Here is an 18722-nt window from a genome sequence, read left to right as displayed (position 1 = left end):
AATGCAAAATGTACATGTGCAATATGTTGAGAAGATATTGATGGCAAAATCTTTATTGGTGTTACAGAAAGATGCTTCTGGTAATCGTTGACCAATTTTTAGCATGTTTTCATTTTAAACATTTATTTTCAAGTACTTGAGGTTCTGATGGTCCTACTTTATTGCTTCCTCTGATGTTTAAAGTTAGAACCTTTGCTACGTGTTTGGTAATGAAGTCACAATATTATGTTTCTTTTCTCAGATCAACTTCCTCACAGTATTTTTGTAAAACCATACTCACATTTAGGGTTAAGTAGAAATGTTAGCAAGTTTACAGCTACCAAGTTTGAGCTTTCAGGCGACACACTCCATTACAAATGTATTATCATCCCATCATCAGTGTGTGCAATGAAGGCTGCTTTTTGAACGTTTATAAAACACTTTCTCAAATTCTGCTGCTTGACACTTCAACCTCATTGTCACACACTAATGTGAATATTGATCTAGTGTTTCTTTGTTCCTTTTTAATTTTCTTCCAGACATTTGAAGTTTCTTGTAATCTTTCAAACTGGAACTGTGTGATTTTTAAAAAAAATATTATTACAAGGGCACAGAAGATATATCCTGGCTTACTGGCCTTAAGAAAAGGATTTAATTAACTGGTATATCTGAAGGCTAAGTGAGTGCAGATAGAAATAAAGTTCAAGCTGCAAATTTAAACCAACACACTAGAGGGTGCTGTAGCTCAAGCACACCTCTGAATTCCCAAACGCAACTGCACACACCATCATACCTCGGTGGTAATGCACTCTTTCGCAGTCTTCATATAAAGAAATCTCGCTTTATTTTATCATCATCATCATCACCATCACCACCACCACCACCACCACCACCACCACCTCCTCCTCCTCCTCCTCCTCCTCCTCCTCCTCCACCTCCTCCTCCTCCACCTCCTCCTCCTCCCCCTCCCTCTCTCTCTCTCTCTCTCTCTCTCTCTCTCTCTCTTCCTTATCTCGTTTAAGATCCTGGAAGCTGCACTGCCAAGTTACCACAATCCCTTCCCCTCCAAACTCACTTATTATCTGCGCTAAAAAAAAAAAAATAAATACAAATGCAACACTTGCTGGCAGGTAAAAATAGGCAAAAACAAACAAATAAATAATCATAACTTAAAAATAATAGAGTTTAATTAATGGAGTTATTTTTAAATCATCCTCACTACTTTCCTGTTTACAGTCTGAGAAAAATTATACAAGAAAGCGTTACATCTGTATTGATGCATAAAATCCAGATACTATTTTTAACCAGATGTTTGTTTTTAAAATTCAATGAGAAGCATAATGTCAAGGTTTTCCTTATAAATGTCTGCAGCTTCACTGTGATCTATAACTCGTGTTCTGACCTTCTTGTTTCACTGTGAAGCAGTGGAGCATAACTAACGTCATTGTTCCCTCGGCCTTTCTTTCTGTGGGTACTTGCTGTCATTTCCGCGGAATGAGTAGAAATGATTTAGTCGCAGGAGATTATGACTTCACGCTTTCTCTTTGTATTTTTTGTTTACTCGATTATTTCTTATCAAATTATTTATTCCTCTGTCCGTGGTGCTGAATTTTATAATTTGAATCTGATGTTGATCGGTGCAGTGCAACAAGTTTTCCTCGGTTTGAGCTTTAGCATGTTTTTCTTAGTAAAGTTAAATTATTTCACTATTGGGGGGATCCTGTCAATCCGTTCTAATAAAATGCAGTAGGGCGAGTAAGAGGGAAGGGACCCTGACGATAAACTGACATCATTCTTCACCTATTTTTGAGTAAAGGGGCGGTGTCCGTCAGACAAACTGGAGAGGTATACGCACAGAGATCCAGTTTTTCTCGGCACTTGATTGCATGTGGGTGGACTGTGTTTTACTTTGTTTTTATTCGAAAGCTAACATCATAAGTGAAACATCTGTCAGAGTAAAACATTTTTGAGTGCAAGCGCAGAGCAGGTGGTCCTGGAACAGCATCTGTCATGGGAGCGCACGGATGGAGCGCGGTGCGAATGGGGATCGCAGTTTGTGGATACTTGGCGTTTTTCTGCAGTGAGTTCGTCCCGGTTTCTGAAGCCGGCTGCAGGGAGAGGGGGAACCATAACTGCTGCCCCAGCCGGGACAACAAATGTTTTGAGTACACGAGGAGAAAAACGGTGTGCTACTGCGACAGCTACTGTCAAAAAACCAGAGACTGCTGCGAAGACTACCAACACGTGTGTCAAATATCAGGTGAGTTTTTTTCTGGTCATTACCTCCCCAAATGACACCCGAAAATAAGAAAACATGCAACGCTCTTCAAAACTTTTTAATTGTTTCTTTCAGTGGCGGTTTTAGCATGAATAACGTCCTGGGCGACTTGCCTTATGCCCCCCACTCCTATAACTTCTCATGTGATTTATCTCTAACAATAGGAACTAAAAAAGAATGACTGATATTTTACTTAATACAAATAGAAATCAGTGAATACAGACATAGTTGTGTGTAGCCATATGCAAAAACAGATGTAGAATATTATTGAAAAGTCAGTCTATTTCAGGAACTTTATTACTAAGTGAAACACCTTAAATAGATACATTACACACAGACAGATGGTTGAAAGCTTTTATTCCTGTTAATTATAATGCTTTTCTACTTACAGTTGAGAATTTTGCATCAGAAAAAAAGTAAAATTTTAATACAGAACTGTAGTCATAATGAATCATATAATCAATACATGCTTAAAGCTTATCAGTTTTCAAAATCTGAGCCTCTTCAGGATGCATATTTGAATTTATTAGATATAGATTACATGGCATTATCTGTGCAGAATAATTCAGTTGAAGTTTGGCTAATCAATATCTTGTTCCTGTATGTCTCAGGTGATTTTAATTCGAAAAAGAAAACATGTTTTTCTTTTGTGCTCTACATTGAAAACTACCACAGGGTTGTTCTCATGGGTCCTCTAATTCCCCATATGGACAAAGGTAGCTGTCAGTGAGGTGACAGTAAGACTGTGAGACATACTACACATAACTACCTCTAGTGTCTCCATCACTGCTGTCTGTTGAAGCTGAAAGACCAGCAGTAATCTCTTGTGCTGAAAGTTTGACTTCCTTGGCCTTCTCATTAAAGCTTGAAATTACACAGCTACATGTGCAAAGTGGGGCGAATGATCATAAGAGAGACACAAGTTAAACAAATGGTTGGTTCACGTCTTTCCACCCAATCATCTCGACTGCTGCTATATATGGACAGATGAAGGAATGGATGTCGTAGGAAGAGACTGCCAAAGATGGTGAGGATTGCTGTTGTAGTTTAGTCTGCAGTGTGACAATCAGGAGACAGAGAGTTGTAACTTTGTTGTGTGTTAAAGTGACCCATAAGGAGTGAATGTGAACACTGACTTAAGTGCACAAAACGAGCACCTGCAGGGTCACAGGAGCTCATAAAGTGCTGCAGAAAACCTCTTATTAAAGCACAATTACTGGTAGAGTTCAGTCTATTTACTGTGGTGTAAACTGTCTTATTTTGACTTGAGCCAGTAACCTTCAGTAAGCCAAAAGATCACCATCAAAACCTCTTTAAGAGATTACAATCTAAGATTTCTTCTTTTAATTTACTAAAGCGATCTGTTTCGATAAACGTTCTTTAGTGAGAAAGATTTTTGCCTTAAAGATAATATTCAGGAATGCCTTTTGAATATATCCTTACTCTTTGAGCTTTATCATACTCTGCTACATCACAAGGACAGATAAATGTGTTTTATTTCAATTTTACAAGTCAAATGTTCACAATATACTTATGACTTGACAAAAATAATAACACTGCCCCTTTAAACAACTGTAAACAAAACTTTACTCTCCAGGCATGTCAGTAAAAGAGGAATCCAGCTGAGGGGGTTTCAGGCATCTCTTAATTAGCCCCATGTATTTTCCAAACATAAAAATTACAGCAGTAAGCTCAGTGAAGCACTTCAGGTCAGTGTTGATGTTACCAGTCTGCCTGTAAGGTTTGCTTCCTCAGAGGTCAAAACTCCCACATGCAGCAGATGGATCACATGTTTCACAGGTTGTTGTTTTTTTTCCTTCCTCTGAGGATCTCTGACAGCTATTTCTGGTTTCTGGTGAGATGCCGGAGCTGCAGAGCAGTTTGTTTTTGCAGACTGAAGGTACAATTTTCCTGTACTTCTAAATCATCATGACCATTAGAGCACATGCGCTAATGGTGAGCGTCCTCTGATGCTTAGAAACGTCGCCTGCGACCTTAGTCATTTTCACTGCACATGGCGGCATGGATCGGTTTCATCAAAGTACTCTGGTGTCCTGATACTACACACCTTATCTGATTCTGATCCAGCAGCAGGTGAACACAAAGTCTGTAATTAACCTGGGTCAGCTGCAGCAGACATCAGAAGACTAAAACACTGCTTATCACCACTACAACACAAACGACTTTCAAAGCGGTGGCATTTTCTTCCAGGCAAGGTGTTGAAATGAAATCTTTCAGGGAAGAATGCTGCGTCTAAACAACGTGAAGGACATCCTGGATAGTTCTAGTATGTAAACAGGATATTTAATATAGGCACACATTTTTTGAAATCTGAAAATATGAATTCTTTCTACTGATGGCAGGAAGCAACAAATACAACTCTGGAAAAACTGTTACTTTAAATGATCAGTTTCTCTGGTTTTACTTTCTATAGGTATATGTTTGAGTAAAATGAACATTTTTCTTTTACTCTATGAACTACTGACAACATGTCTCTGAAATTTCAAGCAAGAATTTTGTATTTATTAGCAGAACATGAGAAATTGTCAAACTAACAAAAAGATGCACTGCTTTCCGACGTCAAATAAAGCAAAGAAAAGAAGTTCATATTCATTTAGAAACAATAATATTAATGTTTTAACTCAGGAAGAGCTCAGAAATCAATATTTGGTGGAATAACCAGGAGGTTTTCAGTGGGATTCAGTGCAGTGGGCTCTTAATGTTTTCATATTTCATTTTTCTTATCTACTGCATGGAAAAATTATTTTATAAGGCGATCTGTTTGTGTTGCAATTGTATGAAAGAAAATATACAGTAATGGAAGATGTTAAAGGTTGAGACGGATCACAGAAAATAAAATTTTTTAAAAGAAAATGAAAAACATCACAGCAGCAGAAGAAATGTTTAAAGGACCACAAAAAGAAAGAAAGAACTGGCAACCAGCCTGTATGCATCCTGAAAGAGAGATAATTTCAAACTGTTAGAGTATCCAGAAACCAGAGCAAGTGTCTAACCAGACCAGAAGACAAGATCAACTAAAATCATAACTCAGCACAGACAGAACATAAAAAGAAACACAGAACATGAAACAAAACCAGTCAAACCAAAACAATCAAACAGTTTTCAAAGACAAACCACAAACTCTAAAAACAGAGCAAAGGATCACAAAGAGTCAAACTCAATGAAACATGTTCAGCTTTGTAGTTGTGGTATATATTGTAATACTTGCTACACAGTTATGGAGGGGGAAAAGTGTCTAAAATAGTTTTAAAAGTAATTTTCAACTGAATTGAGTTTTATTTTTGCTCAATATAAAGCTCCTGTGTTACAGATTTGGCTGGAGGTCGACTTTCTCTCAACATATTTTGGGTAAATTTTTTTTTCTGCACATTAAGATTTTTCATTAAACTCTGACCTCCACTGTTAATAATGTGATATTTGATTTGTTCGATACAAAGACCACTCAACCTGTTGCTGATCCTGATAACCTGGAGACTCGGTTGACAGCATTGAGTTTCACCAATATGAGGAATTGTTGGTTTGCTTTTGATTCGGTCAAATTTAACTCAACTCAATACAATTCAACTTTATTTGCCTGGAAATTTAAGAACTTTTCCCAAGGAAAAAATTAAAGAAGCAGAAACTCAAAGTTCTTGTTTAGGTTGTCTCTTTTCTGTTTTAATTGGATGAGGATCTGCCCTTGACACAAAAGCCCCTTGAAGGATTTCTGCCATAAATTTCATGTTCACAGCGTGTTTTCAGTCAAAATAATTGCTCATTTTTACTGCACAGACTGTAAAGATCATGCAGGTCCTCAAAAATCTGGAGGAGGAAGCTCCTTTATACTCCAGCGGTCTGGTTGTGTTCACTCTGACAAGACAGGTTCTTCACCTTAAATGCACTCACATGCCTCCTTCTGCTGCAGATATCTGGCTTCTTTTACTTTTCACTTGGGTATTTTTGTTATGCCAAGATCTCTTGATCCGTTTTCCATTTATTTTCACTCCTCCTTTACCTTGTTTCCTGTTCGTTCTCCCTTCCACATGAAATGCCACAGCTGCTGTGGCATTTCTCTTCATTTAGTTTCCTGTGCTTGGAAAAGTCCTGATTGCAAAGTTGATGTCCAACATCTGCTTCATGACTGAAAACAAATGAAAGCTTCACTGGGAAAAAATGTAAACCAGGGAAGGAAAAAAGAAAGAAAACAGAAGAGCATGGTAATTTATTTGAAATAATATTGAAATAATTTTGATACTATTGTGAGATTCACCAGGTGGTTCAAATTTTCCACTGATTTTGGTAAATCACAATCACATTTGGTTCACATCCATGTCAACACTTGATTGTCTCCTCCTTATCAATTTCTCAGGTCATATTTACCGTTTATATATCCTTAAAGCATTACATTCACTTTACATGAATACTCTCATATAAGTCAGATTATGACTTTAAAAGTTTTTTGTTGTTGTTTTTTTTGCATGTTGTCAGATGATAACATACATTAAATTCCAACTTTTTCTAAACTTGCCCGATTGTTATTGCCTCAAACATAAAGCAACGAATTCAAAGCTGAGACAACTTTAGTGACATTAAGTACTACATTGTTGAAGCAAAGCAGTCTCTAAATACAAATGCTTTTTTTGAATGATGACGGTGTTGCAGTTAGAAAAACTCATTTCTCTGATTCTTTAGGGTTTTATGGATGTCTGGGGAAAAGTGCATAAAGTTTAAGACAAAAGTGTTTTAATTAATCCTTGTTAAGGGGCTGGTTGGTTGGTTTGCTGTTCCTGTTTATGCTGTTATTAGAAAAATTCATCCCCATCAAAGGTTTCACCAGACTTGTGGTTTTATTGTGTTTCCTTTGCTGATGTTCCTAAATGTTAACGGTGGTCCGACGTTGGCCCAGTGGGACTCACTGTGTTGGGAAGGAGACAGTGTGGTGGTTTGGAGCCAACGTGGTTTTCAGACACCAGTTGGACATCCCATCCGAAACAAAACCAGAGGGGGAAGGGGAAACAAAAAGGAACCAGCAAAAGGCAACAGATGGAGCAGAACAAGGGCAAGTGGAAGACAAAACAGAGATACAGCTAAATCTTTTTTTCTTGTTGTTATTAAAAACATGCTTTTTATCAGAGTAAAAGAGAAAGCATGGAGGCGATACTTCATACTCGTGAGGAATTCTACAAATAAATTTAAAATCTTCCCAAACTGTCTGAGCTCCTTGGCCTCTTTAACAATAGGAACTCCCCAACACTTTTAGTTTTATGCTGAAATATTATGAATATAAATAAATAAAGGATCACTTACTTTCATCTTAAAGCCATCACATGATACTAACTTATCATCAACAGTAAACAAAACAGAACAATACAAGACCACAGAATCTTACCAAGTATTTTTGGTCTAATTTCTACTGCAAATATCTTAGAACATATGAAATAAGACAAAACTAACTCAAAAATAACTTTTTAGGAAGTTATAGGAGCTTGTCTTAAGTAAATAAGAAAATGTTATTTATTTAAGCTTATTGATGAAAAAAACCTTTGTTCCTTTGACAGATTATTTAACTTATATTTTCCTCATGTTATAAGTTAATTTATCTGCCAATGGAACAAGGACTTTTAAAAAAAATCAACATTGATAAATTATTTACTTAAAACATGCCTCTATGTCTTGCTGAAAAGTTACTTGTATGTTATTTTGTATTATTTCAAGTGTACTAAGATATTTGCGTTAGACACTAGACCAAAAATACTTGGTAAGATTGAAAGTTTTTGCAGTGAAAAGAAATTTTCCCCACATAAATGGAAGAAAATAAATGATTGGAACATCTTTGATGCAGCAATGATTTTTTTTTCTTTCACTGGCTTCAATATTAGGATCTAATTTCTCTCAAAACATTTAATAAAGCTCAAAAAAATGATTCTAGCATAAAACTCATATTAAAGAGGAAAGCTGAATTTTCCAAAGTAAATAGTGGAGCAAATACCATTTGTTTCCTGTATTGGGGTCAGAGGTCAGAGTTGGTGAGAGGCTGTCCAAATGGGACTTTCTCCTCCACAATGGTGACCATGTGGTCCAGACTGTCAGGGTTAGCATGTGGGTGGCACCACAGTTTGGTAATTTCCTCCTGACCTCTGGTGGCTCGGGGCCAACAGGTTGATGCTTCCAGACAAAACCTCATTCCTGTTTGCATGAGTGTGTTGATGAGTGAGGTTAAAATAGTTCTGCTCCCCGGTGGGTGTTCAAACCATTAAACTGAACTGATTTCACTGTGGCAAAACCTCAAGTGTCCTGCTTGTTTGTGCTTGTGCTGCTAAAAAGAGGCAAAAATAACAACATTAAAACTGCTCTGTGCAAGCGGAAGGAAAGGCATGTTAGGATAAAAACGGGCGCAGAAGGCATAAATAGGAAGTTATTATGCTTTTCACCCGTTTATCTTTAAAATTCTTCTCAAGAGAACGTTTCTGTGTGTGTTTTGTGAAGATGAACCAAAGTGGAAATTCCCCAGTCATTTGTGCGTAAGTTTATGTTTATTTGTATGTAAATGGTGTGTTTCAAAACTATTCCTATCACATTACAAAAGCAGACTTTAATGTATCTTATTGGGATCTGATGCAAGGAATCATCCATCCATTTTCTGGTCACCCTTGTCCCTAATGGGGTCAGGATGGTTGCTGGTTTCTATCTCCAGCTACGTTCTGGGCGAGAGGCGGGGTTCACCCTGGACAGGTCGCCAGTCTGTCGCAGGGCAACACAGAGACAGACAGGACACACAACCATTCACACACACACTCACACCTAGGGAGAATTTAGAGAAACCAATTAACCTGACAGTCATGTTTTTGGACTGTGGGAGGAAGCCGGAGATCCCGGAGAGAACCCACCATGCACAGGGAGAACATGCAAACTCCATGCAGAAAGACACCGGGCCGGGAATCGAACCCAGGACCTTCTTGCTGCAAAGCAACAGCTCTACCAACTGTGCCGCTGTGCAGCCCATGCAAGGAACCACTTGTTTTAATATACTACAAAAACACAAATATCTTAGTTCACCTGAAATGAGACTCCAGTTACTTATAAGTAACTTTTCAGTATGAGATTGTTTTCAGCCAGTAATTCCTTAATATTGATGAAAAAGTATTAGCTATAAGTGAAATAATCTGCCTGTGGAACAAGACATTTTTCTGATACTCTGACATATAATAATGAAAAAAAGTTTTCTAACTTCTATCTGTCCTCTGACAACATTGGGGTGTATTCTTTGCTTCTAATGCACTAATCGTGCCCCACTTTGTCTTGGTTTGTTACATCTAGTTAAAATAAAAAAAAATTGTGATTGCAACTGAAAAAAAAATAATTCTAAAAAAACGTTTTTCAGCATGTTAATACTTTTTCAAGATACTGTTTGCTCGTTGTTTAGTGGGAAAGTAAAGTGTCAGGTTGGAAGCACTAATGTTCAGGAATTCACAGATTCCACAGTGGCTTTGTGGATCCGCTGTGCCACCGCGCCGCCCTCTCTCCTCTCAAAATTTGGCTTGGGAATGAGCCAAACAGGCGGCACCTTAAAAGCCCCTTTTTCCTCCCACACACGCATGCACACACACACACAATTATTCAATCGCAGTATTGTACTGATGGCTGGATGAGTTTTAAAAAGGAAGAGTGGAACCCTTTATGTGGCGGGGGAGATTAGATTCAGTTATGGTATATTTATCCTCTGTCATTTCACCAAGGTTCTCAGAGTATCATGCTATGTGCACCTGTTCTGTTCTCGCGTTCTCATGTCATGTCGTGGAAGTGAAGTGAATGAAAATAATATTCTGGTGTAAATTAGTTTTTTTCAGATTTTGATGTTTTTGTTTAGGTCCTGATTGCCTCTCATTGCCTTTTTTACAATGTTTGTGGTTCCTCCTCAAAACAAGGCCCTTAACTGTCCACAGCCATTAGATCTGGTAACTGAGCAAGGCTTGATTATTGTTTTTTTTTTTTGTTTTTTTGGGCTTTGATCAGAACAGCAATCTCAGGAATACAACTTCCCCTTAGCTTGTTGTAATTGGCCAAATCGGCCTCCTGAGCAGGAAGTCTAATTGCTGCTGCTGTTTACATGTTATGTTGCCCTTGCGGTGTGAGTTTAAAGAGAAAAACTAGAAGGGACAGGATGCCAATTAGCCCCTATCTAAAGCCACCACACACATATGACCTGGGCTGCAGACTTCCTGTGTCTGGGATGTAGCTGATCCTACATAAATCACTTTTAATAACAGCTACCCAATGCCACCTGCCTACCTACAAATACACACATATATATGTGTGTGCGTGTGCGTGTGTGTGTGTGTGTGTGTGTGTGTGTGTGTGTCAGCTAATGCTAAAAACCAGACACTTTGACATGAATGCAAAGATTAGGAGAATATCTTTAACTCCCAGGAAGTGTGGCATGTCTTATATCAGGGCCCTTGGATCAGTTCTTGTCCTTTGGGTTGGTTTTCTAACAAGTTGGACTTATTGGTCAGTTTTCCTTTGGCTCAGCCAGATTGCACTGGAAAATGTCTATAAATAGCAATTTTAAAACTTCTTTCGGAATCTCAGTTTTGTTTTGTTCTGCAAGTTTAGTTTTGTCTTTCTGCTGGGAGGTGAACTTCCACCTCTAAGAAAATACACAGAATTTTGTGTTTGTAAAATGACAAAATGGGAACAAATCTTAGCCTCTGTAAATTTGAATGACACTTACAGAACTGCTTAAAAATAACATTTCTATCAATAATACTTAAAAACTGCTTTCTTATTCTGATAGCCAATGAGTTTTACATTAAAGCTTAAACAAACAACAAAAAAACATTAACAATTATCTAGATATACAGAGAAACAGACAGACAAATGTGCTGCAGCCTCTCCAGATTTGTTTACGTTATCAAACTAAGTCATGTTGAACCCTTCTGTTGCTAACTTCAGATAACTTCTCCTCACTGAGGATCTTTTGAAGCTCTCTAAAGTTATTTTGTGAAACATCTCTATGATTTTCTGCACCCCTCAGCAGCCATCGACTGTGCAGTTGGATCATGGGGCCCCTGGTCTTCATGCTCGTCTGTGTGTGGAGTTGGCAGCAAGGAGAGGAGTCGCCAAGTGTCCATTCCCCCGAGAAATGGAGGAACCCCTTGCCCAGATCTCAGACAGAGACGAGGGTGTTACGGAAACAACGTCATATGTGACAATGCCAAAGGTACAACCTCTGTGTGACTGCTTGTGATCTACACTTGTGCATGTGAGAGCTCCTTGTCTGAACTCTGTTGCTTATTAATTTGGTTTCAGTTTTTTCCAAAAGAGGTCTTGTTAGGAGTTGCACTGTAAACAACACATTTCCAAACATCTGTTGTGACATCCAACATCCAGTTGGAATATTTCTTCACCTCAGTTACAGACTTCACTATTAAGAGGTTTTCCAGACTGTAAGATATCAGGACACTGATAATTCTGATGCAAGTAGAACATTTCTTCAGAAAACAGAGTAAAACACTGGTCTGTGTCACTCTGACTCATCTAAACAGCTCGAGCAATCGGCCAAGCAGCAGATTGAGATACAATATGCAAGCTGGTAAGGACGTGCAAAAAGTCAAAGTAGGAAAAAAAGTTCAACTTTCATTGCAGGAGTATAATCTAACACGACACACCAGCAAGGAGAGGTGTAAATATGACATGTCACATATACTGCTTTCTCTTGGCCATCTTTCAAACATGAAAGATGTGAGAACATGCTGTCTATATAATATATATCAGGAGTGTCAAACTCTAGTCCTAGAGGGCCGCTGTCCTGCAGGTTTTAGATGTGCCACATGTACAAAACACTAGAATGAAATGGTTTAGTTACCTCCTCATTGTGTAGATCAGTTCTCCAGAGCCTTGCTAATGACCTAATTATTCTATTCAGGTATGGTGCAGCAGAGCCACATCTAAAAGTTGCAGGAGTCCCTCCAGGACTGGAGTTTGACACCTATGGTGTTTATGTGGATATATGTTGAGTTTCACAAAATAAGAAATTGCTAAAAGGTTAGGATTTTGATCTACCTTTTCTTGTGCTGCCAAAAGTGTTGATGGGGATGTACTTGTACTTTGATTTCTTCTTTGTTTGTAAACTTTAGAGGTGGCAAAAATCCTGCCTGATTTTTACAAGAGGAACTTCAACGACCCTTGGAGGAGACCTCACATGCTGATGAAGGAGGAGAAGGACAGGTAATGCGACGCCACACGACAATAAATACTGCATGTTTTCTGTGTTATTACAAACGTTGAAGCTGAAGGGTTTTTTTTAGCTTCTCCTTATAGGAAAATTAAACCACACAAAAATGTGACGTCAGTCCCTGAAGGTTTGTTTAAATATGTTGATTTATTTTAGATGACAAAAATCACTTCAAATTCTTTTTGGAAATCACAAATATCTCAAAATATGTTTAGATAGATCTGCATAATGGTTTACAGCTGGGTGCCTCTAGCATCATAAACTATTAGTTAGCATGGCCACCGATAACGATGGATAAACAGTTTGTTTCTCTGCCATTAGTACATCAAGCATGTAAGAGTTATGGAGACAGTTAAGAGCTAAAAGAGCCTTTAGGTGTGAGTGTATGGATGCATGTTGGTGTGTCCTTTGTGCCTCTGTGTTCTCCTGTGATGGATTGGCTAACACTACACAACGTGCCCCGCCTTTCACCTAAGATATCATCCACTTGCAACGCTGCAAGTGGATGTAGACACTGGATGGATTTAGGCTGAATTTTTATTCTGATTTCCAAAACCTGGTGGAAAATGCTTTGCATTTTTCAAGGGAACTTTTACCCCTAGCTCTTTCTGATATGGAAAATGATTCTTCAAAGCTGCAGCATTTTTGTCTTGGTTCATGTCAGTTTTGACGTCAGTTCAAAGGTCACTCTAAAATCAGTTTTGCATGAATATTAGAGAACATGGACCAAGGCCAATGTTTCCTTGTGCTTTGGCTGTGTAACATGAACTCCAGGACTGAATATGTATCAGGGGCTAACCTGCCCTGATAAAGTTACTTTAATCCATATCAATGGAAAACCCCTCACTGCATCTGTGTCCTTTTTGATCAGAGCTGATTGCAGTGTTGTTTGAACTGCTTAAAAACAAGAGAACAAAATCGTGACTCGTTTCCTGTCTACTCAGAACCATTAAGCCTGATTAAAATGGACATGAGATCTCTTTGTTTTGGCTGAAACGGAAAGCATCGGGGAACTCTGAGTCCTCATAAATGAAGCTGAGTACATATGACTTCAAACAGACATCTGGTGTATTACCGCTGTTGTCATGGAAATTGACCCAAGAGACATGACATTATCTGCATGCCCTCAAATTTCTTAAAATTCTGTCTGAGATTTTGGAGTGTGAGACATAGCATAAACATGTGTGCCATTGTGGTATTAACAGATTTACAGCGACTGAAATTAGTTATTGAAGCAAGTTTTTACTTCAATCAGAGAGAAGATACGATATTGTGCATTTTAGTACATCTAGCAGATAATCTATTTTTAGAGTCTAATGGGAAACCTTCAACTTGTAAACATAAATACATCAGACGTCTGTTAATATTTGTAATATTGCAATCACAAAACGCAATGTATGTGGGATTGTAAGTGTCATATAGCAACACAACACAGCCCATAAAATTAAAACAAAAGAAAGTTAATTCATGGTTTTCAAAATACTTTGTAAAGAAAAAATCTGAAAAGTGTGGCAGGTTGTCTGAAAAGCATAAGTGAACATCAGTTTTCATGTCTTGCAACTCATTCTGACTCGGATAAGCCCTCATTTCTGTATAATTTCTTTAGTTGTCTGAATATTTCTTTAAGAATACTGTATTCTTAAAGAAATTAAGTGTTGAGGTTTCTTTAGCTGTAGAAGGATGATAGCAGAAATAAAGGCTTTGCTGTATGCAAATTATTTACTCAATGTGTATTAAGTTACTGAATAAAAATGTTTAAATCTATTAAATACCGTGGGCCAAAAAAATTATTTTGTTTGCATCAGAGCATTCACACTTGTTTTGTGTTTTGCGAAGGACTTTTGTAGCTATCTTACGACAAAGGACATTTTTGTGGAAAGCACAAATAGTTCCTTAAAGAGATTTTACCACTTGATCTGTGGACGTTTGCAGCACTTCCAGAGTTACATTTAGTCTTTTGACGACTCTGATTATTTCTCTCCTCGCCCCATTCTCTCACTTTAACGCAAATGCAACACATTTAGTTAGATTTTTATTTGTAAAATAGAAAATTAGAACAATAACAACATGTTATTTTTCTTCCACTTAGCTGTAATGTGCTTGTATGTCTAATATAATTTTTATATTTAATATGACCAAATACATTAATAATTTTGTAAGGTTTTACAAGGCACTCTTCTTGGTTAGGGTTCCTTATTTTCATAGAGAGAAAATGAAAGCAGTGCCTGCTGAAATGTTGCTGTGAAATCTGGGGAATAGAGAAGCTAAAGTCTAATGTTTTCATTGAAGAATCCTCCCACTGACACTTGTGTTTAGTCAAAGCTCCGCGAGTCACAGACAACATAAATAGTAGAGCGGAGTTCAAAGGGTATTCAGAGAGCACAGCTATTAGAGGAGAAAAAAGACTTTAATTGTTTCCAGCCTGCAGACTGAGCCGTGTTGACATTAGGATTGAGCAGGTGACCATGACACTGCTGGATCACCTTCAAAAGGAACAAATCTGTTACTGATGCATTTATATTTAGTCTGGGTACTTTAAAACGAATTGTTTTGGAGAAGGAAGAACTTTTTACAATTTCTTAAAGCACGGATGTGTCCCAACATCTCCATCTGGTTGTTTTTCCCATTTGTCTTTTTTGTTGGAGAAGCTCCAATGACATCCAAACAAAGAACAACATGTTGGATGACTGACTCTTTGCTCCAGAGCTGAGTAAAAAACAATTCAAAACAAACGCTCCTTCGTTCTCTCAGAGAAACATGTACAGGTTTCCAAATGATCAATATTTCTTTCTTTGTACTTTTGTGATTTTGAATCCTGTATAAAGTCAGGTTTTCTGAATCAGTTTTTTCTTTCGCTCCCTTTTTGTGCTGCAGTTACTGTGTGTACCTCAGGGTGAAGCAGGCCAGTGCTGCATGCAAGCTCAAGCTGTGGAGTGCTCAGCTGGTGCGAGAGCGGCTGGTCTGCGCAGAGTGTCAAAGTGATGCCATGTCAAACTCCGATCGCTGCGCAGGAGATGGCAAGGAGGGCATTAGGTAAAAAAACATCGACTGGAATTTAACTCGTTTGCTGCAGTAAAAACTCTTACTTTGTTGAGAAATTGTTTATCACTATTTTTTTTTTTTTACATAAGGTAGATACAGTAAAACAAATTCCTTCTGTATTTTTTTTACACAGTAATTATTAATCCTCTTGTTTGTTTTTTATTTTTCAGAACCTTCTGGACTGCAGCAGCTACTCCTGGTTGTCACGGTTCCTGGATGCGGGAGCTATCCTCTGAGCACTGCCGCTGTCCTCCTTACTCTGTCCTTTTTGTTTGAGCCGATCTGACTGCCCTCAGAGAGCCTCTTCCAGCTGAGGAGAGCCCTGCTAGGGAAACCAGACCCTTTTGTCCTGATTCCTGGACAGACAACTCATGGAAAACAGCTGCATCCTGCCACTTGTCATCTCATCCTCTGTACTGTATATCCTAGTAATTAATCACATTGAAATTCTTGCATGTCTTCAAGTTTAAAAGCCACATAGCTGTACATCGAAACCACTGCGAAGCCTACATTTTTATACCTCTGAATCTTTGCTATCTACCTCCATCAATGCAAATGTGTGTGCTAATGCAAAATGTATAAATCTGAAAAATCTTGTATTTTTATTCACACATTTTATACTTGTATTGGTTTCTGTGTACTTTGTATGTGCCTTTATACCTAAAGCTTGTTGTATCTAAAAGTTAAAGACAAAAGAGCAGGTGCTGCCCACAGTTTTAGAAAAAATCATCCAAAGAGCTCAAAACATCTGTGCTGAAGACGATGTAAATGCTGACAAAATATATGCATGCTCTACAATTTCATTTTTAAAAATATCTCACAAAAAAGTACAATTGGGATGACTGGGTACTGATCACTCAGGTGCCTGTGTTATGTCTCCTCTCAAACTGATCCAATTCTTTAAGAGTAACAGTCTGAAGCTTTGTTGATAAATTCCTCAGTGTTTAACTCACTCAGCTACAATGGTTCGGGATCTGGAGTCTGACGACAGGTATATTTTGCTGTAGCTCATTCTCAAAAAGTTACAATGGTGCTCTATCTAAAAAAGGCATAGCTTTATCTGTTGTTTCTCTACTTTATCAGCATGTTTAGGCTTTGTTTTCATGTGACCTGCCGATCATTTTGCTGGTATAACTTATTTCAGTGCGGCGCAAGTTAATCGTATGAAGACAAAACTCTTAAAAGAAGCAGTTGTTCTTTTGAACACTGCAAATCTGTTTCAGACACTTTCTGTGCCTGTCTAAAGGGGATAACTTAGCAGTACGTACAAGGTCACATTACACAGGAAAAGAAGGATCTGCATCAGCCACTATAGTCTTTTTTTCATAACAAGTTCAATGGGTTTAAAACATTTAGTTAGTTAAAAGAATTTTTATTTCAACTAAACAATGCAACAATGTCAGTCTATAGCAGTGTTTCTCAATTCCGGTCCTCAGGCCCCCCTGTCCTGCATGTTTTCGGTGTTTCCCTGCTGCTGCACACCTGGATTGAATCACTGAGTGATTAACAGGCTTCTGCAGTACTTGATGCCTGCAGAACAGGTAATGCAATCATTTGGATCAGCTGCTCTGAAATAGGGGCACATCTAAAACATGCAGAGCAAGGGGGCCTGAGGACTGGAGTTGAGAAGCACTAGTCTATAGTAACATTTTGCAAGTTGTTCGCATGAAAATTATCAGTCCTTTTTGAAGTGTTAGCTGCTCCACCATTGAGGTCTTTTGGGAGTATGTGTTGCTGAAAGGATCAGAGACAAAACACAGAGAAAGTCTAACAAGAGTTGAGTCCAGTCAGGGTTCCAGGCAGATATCAGAACATTGTTTTGGAAAATTGAGCCTTATAAAATATTTTCATGAGACTCCTGTTCAAATAGCAAGAAACCGCACCTTCAAGTATGTTTTCAATCACAACCGGCTCTGCTCACAGGGGAGTTTAATCAACAGAGCATCAGCCAGCATAAATAACAAGTTACTCCCATGCAATTAACTGGATCTCCTCCCAAAACTCCCCAAGTCTTCTTGTTTTTCTTTCTCATTGCCTTGATGGTCTGTTCAAAATAAACTGCATATTAACTGCAGTGATACAAATTTGACTCAGCCAGTCAATAAGTTCATGTTTTAGTTACAGCTGTTTTAAGAAGAAAGCTGATATTTCAGTAAAGGGATTTTTGGTTTTTGATGCTGTTACTTTCCATCTTTCTCACATCTTTGATTTATGTTTTGTATTTATTATATAAGAATTAATGATTTTTGTTAGTGCAACGCCATACAATGTCTAATAGTGAAATTAAACAACTGTATGTGTATTCTGAATATATGACTGCCACTTTGGTCATATTTTAGTGACATGTGTTTCCTTCATCCATGGTATTTTCTTTGGCATTTCTCATTTTTCCACTGTTCAGTATCAGTGACTATGGCAGTAGTAAGTATGTACCTCAGTTTGACTACTTTTTGCATGCAACAAGCATAGCAACATTTACGAAACCGTAATAAAAGCCAACATGTAACCGTGAACTTAAATTTCCAACATTCTCAACATTTTTCCCAGGTGTGTACATGGGACGATGACTGGCAAAATGACAGATGGTGTTTGTAATTTTGCAATTTGGGGTTTGTTTGTGAGATGTCAGTGTGTGAAGGTAATGTGTGGACAGATAAAATGCCAGCGCCAAGGCACCTGACAGCTTGAATCATGTGTCAGTACATCTACTGACTGGTTTTGCTTTGGTTATCTTTAAACAAAACAGAAAATGCAACATTTAAAAGGACCAGCTGCCTCCCTATTGATTGAAGATGAATAGTGAGAATTCACACCACGGTTGTGAAGGTTCTGCTCCTTTTCAATGTCAATAGTTGTGGGGGGAAAAAAAGCACAAGTGAGAGCAAACATGTTAGAGAAGCTCCTTCAGGGTGTCAGATCTGGCTTAAAGAGTTCAATTCATGTCAAGAACAGAAGAAGAGCAAAAACATTTACAAGACTTTCTGTGAGGACTAGTTTCTTAACAGGCTGCTCTGATGTTTGACTTCTGTTTCTCTAATCCTCATAGCTCCAGATGTCAGCTCTGGCATGGTCAAAATGACAAAGCAGGGAACCCTTTATTACTCATCAGTATAATTTAAATACAAACATAATATAAGTGAAATAAGTTCAGACAGTTGTGAGACTTTAGAAAACAAATGTAAACACAAT

General features: G+C 38.0%; 1 protein-coding gene across 2 annotated transcripts; it reads left to right on the top strand.

Moving 5' to 3' along the window:
• Nucleotides 1-1540: 1540 nt before the first annotated feature.
• Nucleotides 1541-18052, top strand: si:dkey-178e17.3 (somatomedin-B and thrombospondin type-1 domain-containing protein). Of its 2 annotated transcripts, none has more exons than XM_044108236.1 (5): nucleotides 1541-2239; nucleotides 11295-11477; nucleotides 12394-12484; nucleotides 15366-15524; nucleotides 15704-18052. In XM_044108236.1, the coding sequence occupies exons 1-5, from the start codon at nucleotides 1990-1992 to the stop codon at nucleotides 15807-15809; spliced, it is 789 nt and encodes a 262-aa protein (XP_043964171.1). In that variant the 5' UTR covers nucleotides 1541-1989; the 3' UTR covers nucleotides 15810-18052. The 2 variants fall into 2 exon arrangements, with proteins under 2 accessions (XP_043964171.1, XP_043964161.1); XM_044108226.1 differs by having other exon boundaries at nucleotides 1545-2239; nucleotides 11292-11477.
• Nucleotides 18053-18722: the final 670 nt, after the last annotated feature.

Source organism: Gambusia affinis, linkage group LG03 (assembly GCF_019740435.1).
Source record: "Gambusia affinis linkage group LG03, SWU_Gaff_1.0, whole genome shotgun sequence".
NCBI lineage: Eukaryota > Metazoa > Chordata > Actinopteri > Cyprinodontiformes > Poeciliidae > Gambusia > Gambusia affinis.
This window is presented reverse-complemented; position numbering and strand designations above follow the sequence as displayed.

What these genes read in the sequence shown, in the direction of transcription:
- si:dkey-178e17.3 (XM_044108226.1), top strand. Translation starts at nt 1,990, where the DNA reads ATGGGAGCGCACGGATGGAGCGCGGTGCGAATGGGGATCGCAGTTTGT. An exon ending in CATATGTGACAATGCCAAAG is followed by an intron (nt 11,478 to 12,393) that starts GTACAACCTCTG and finishes TGTAAACTTTAG; the next exon opens with AGGTGGCAAAAATCCTGCCT. An exon ending in ATGAAGGAGGAGAAGGACAG is followed by an intron (nt 12,485 to 15,365) that starts GTAATGCGACGC and finishes TTTGTGCTGCAG; the next exon opens with TTACTGTGTGTACCTCAGGG.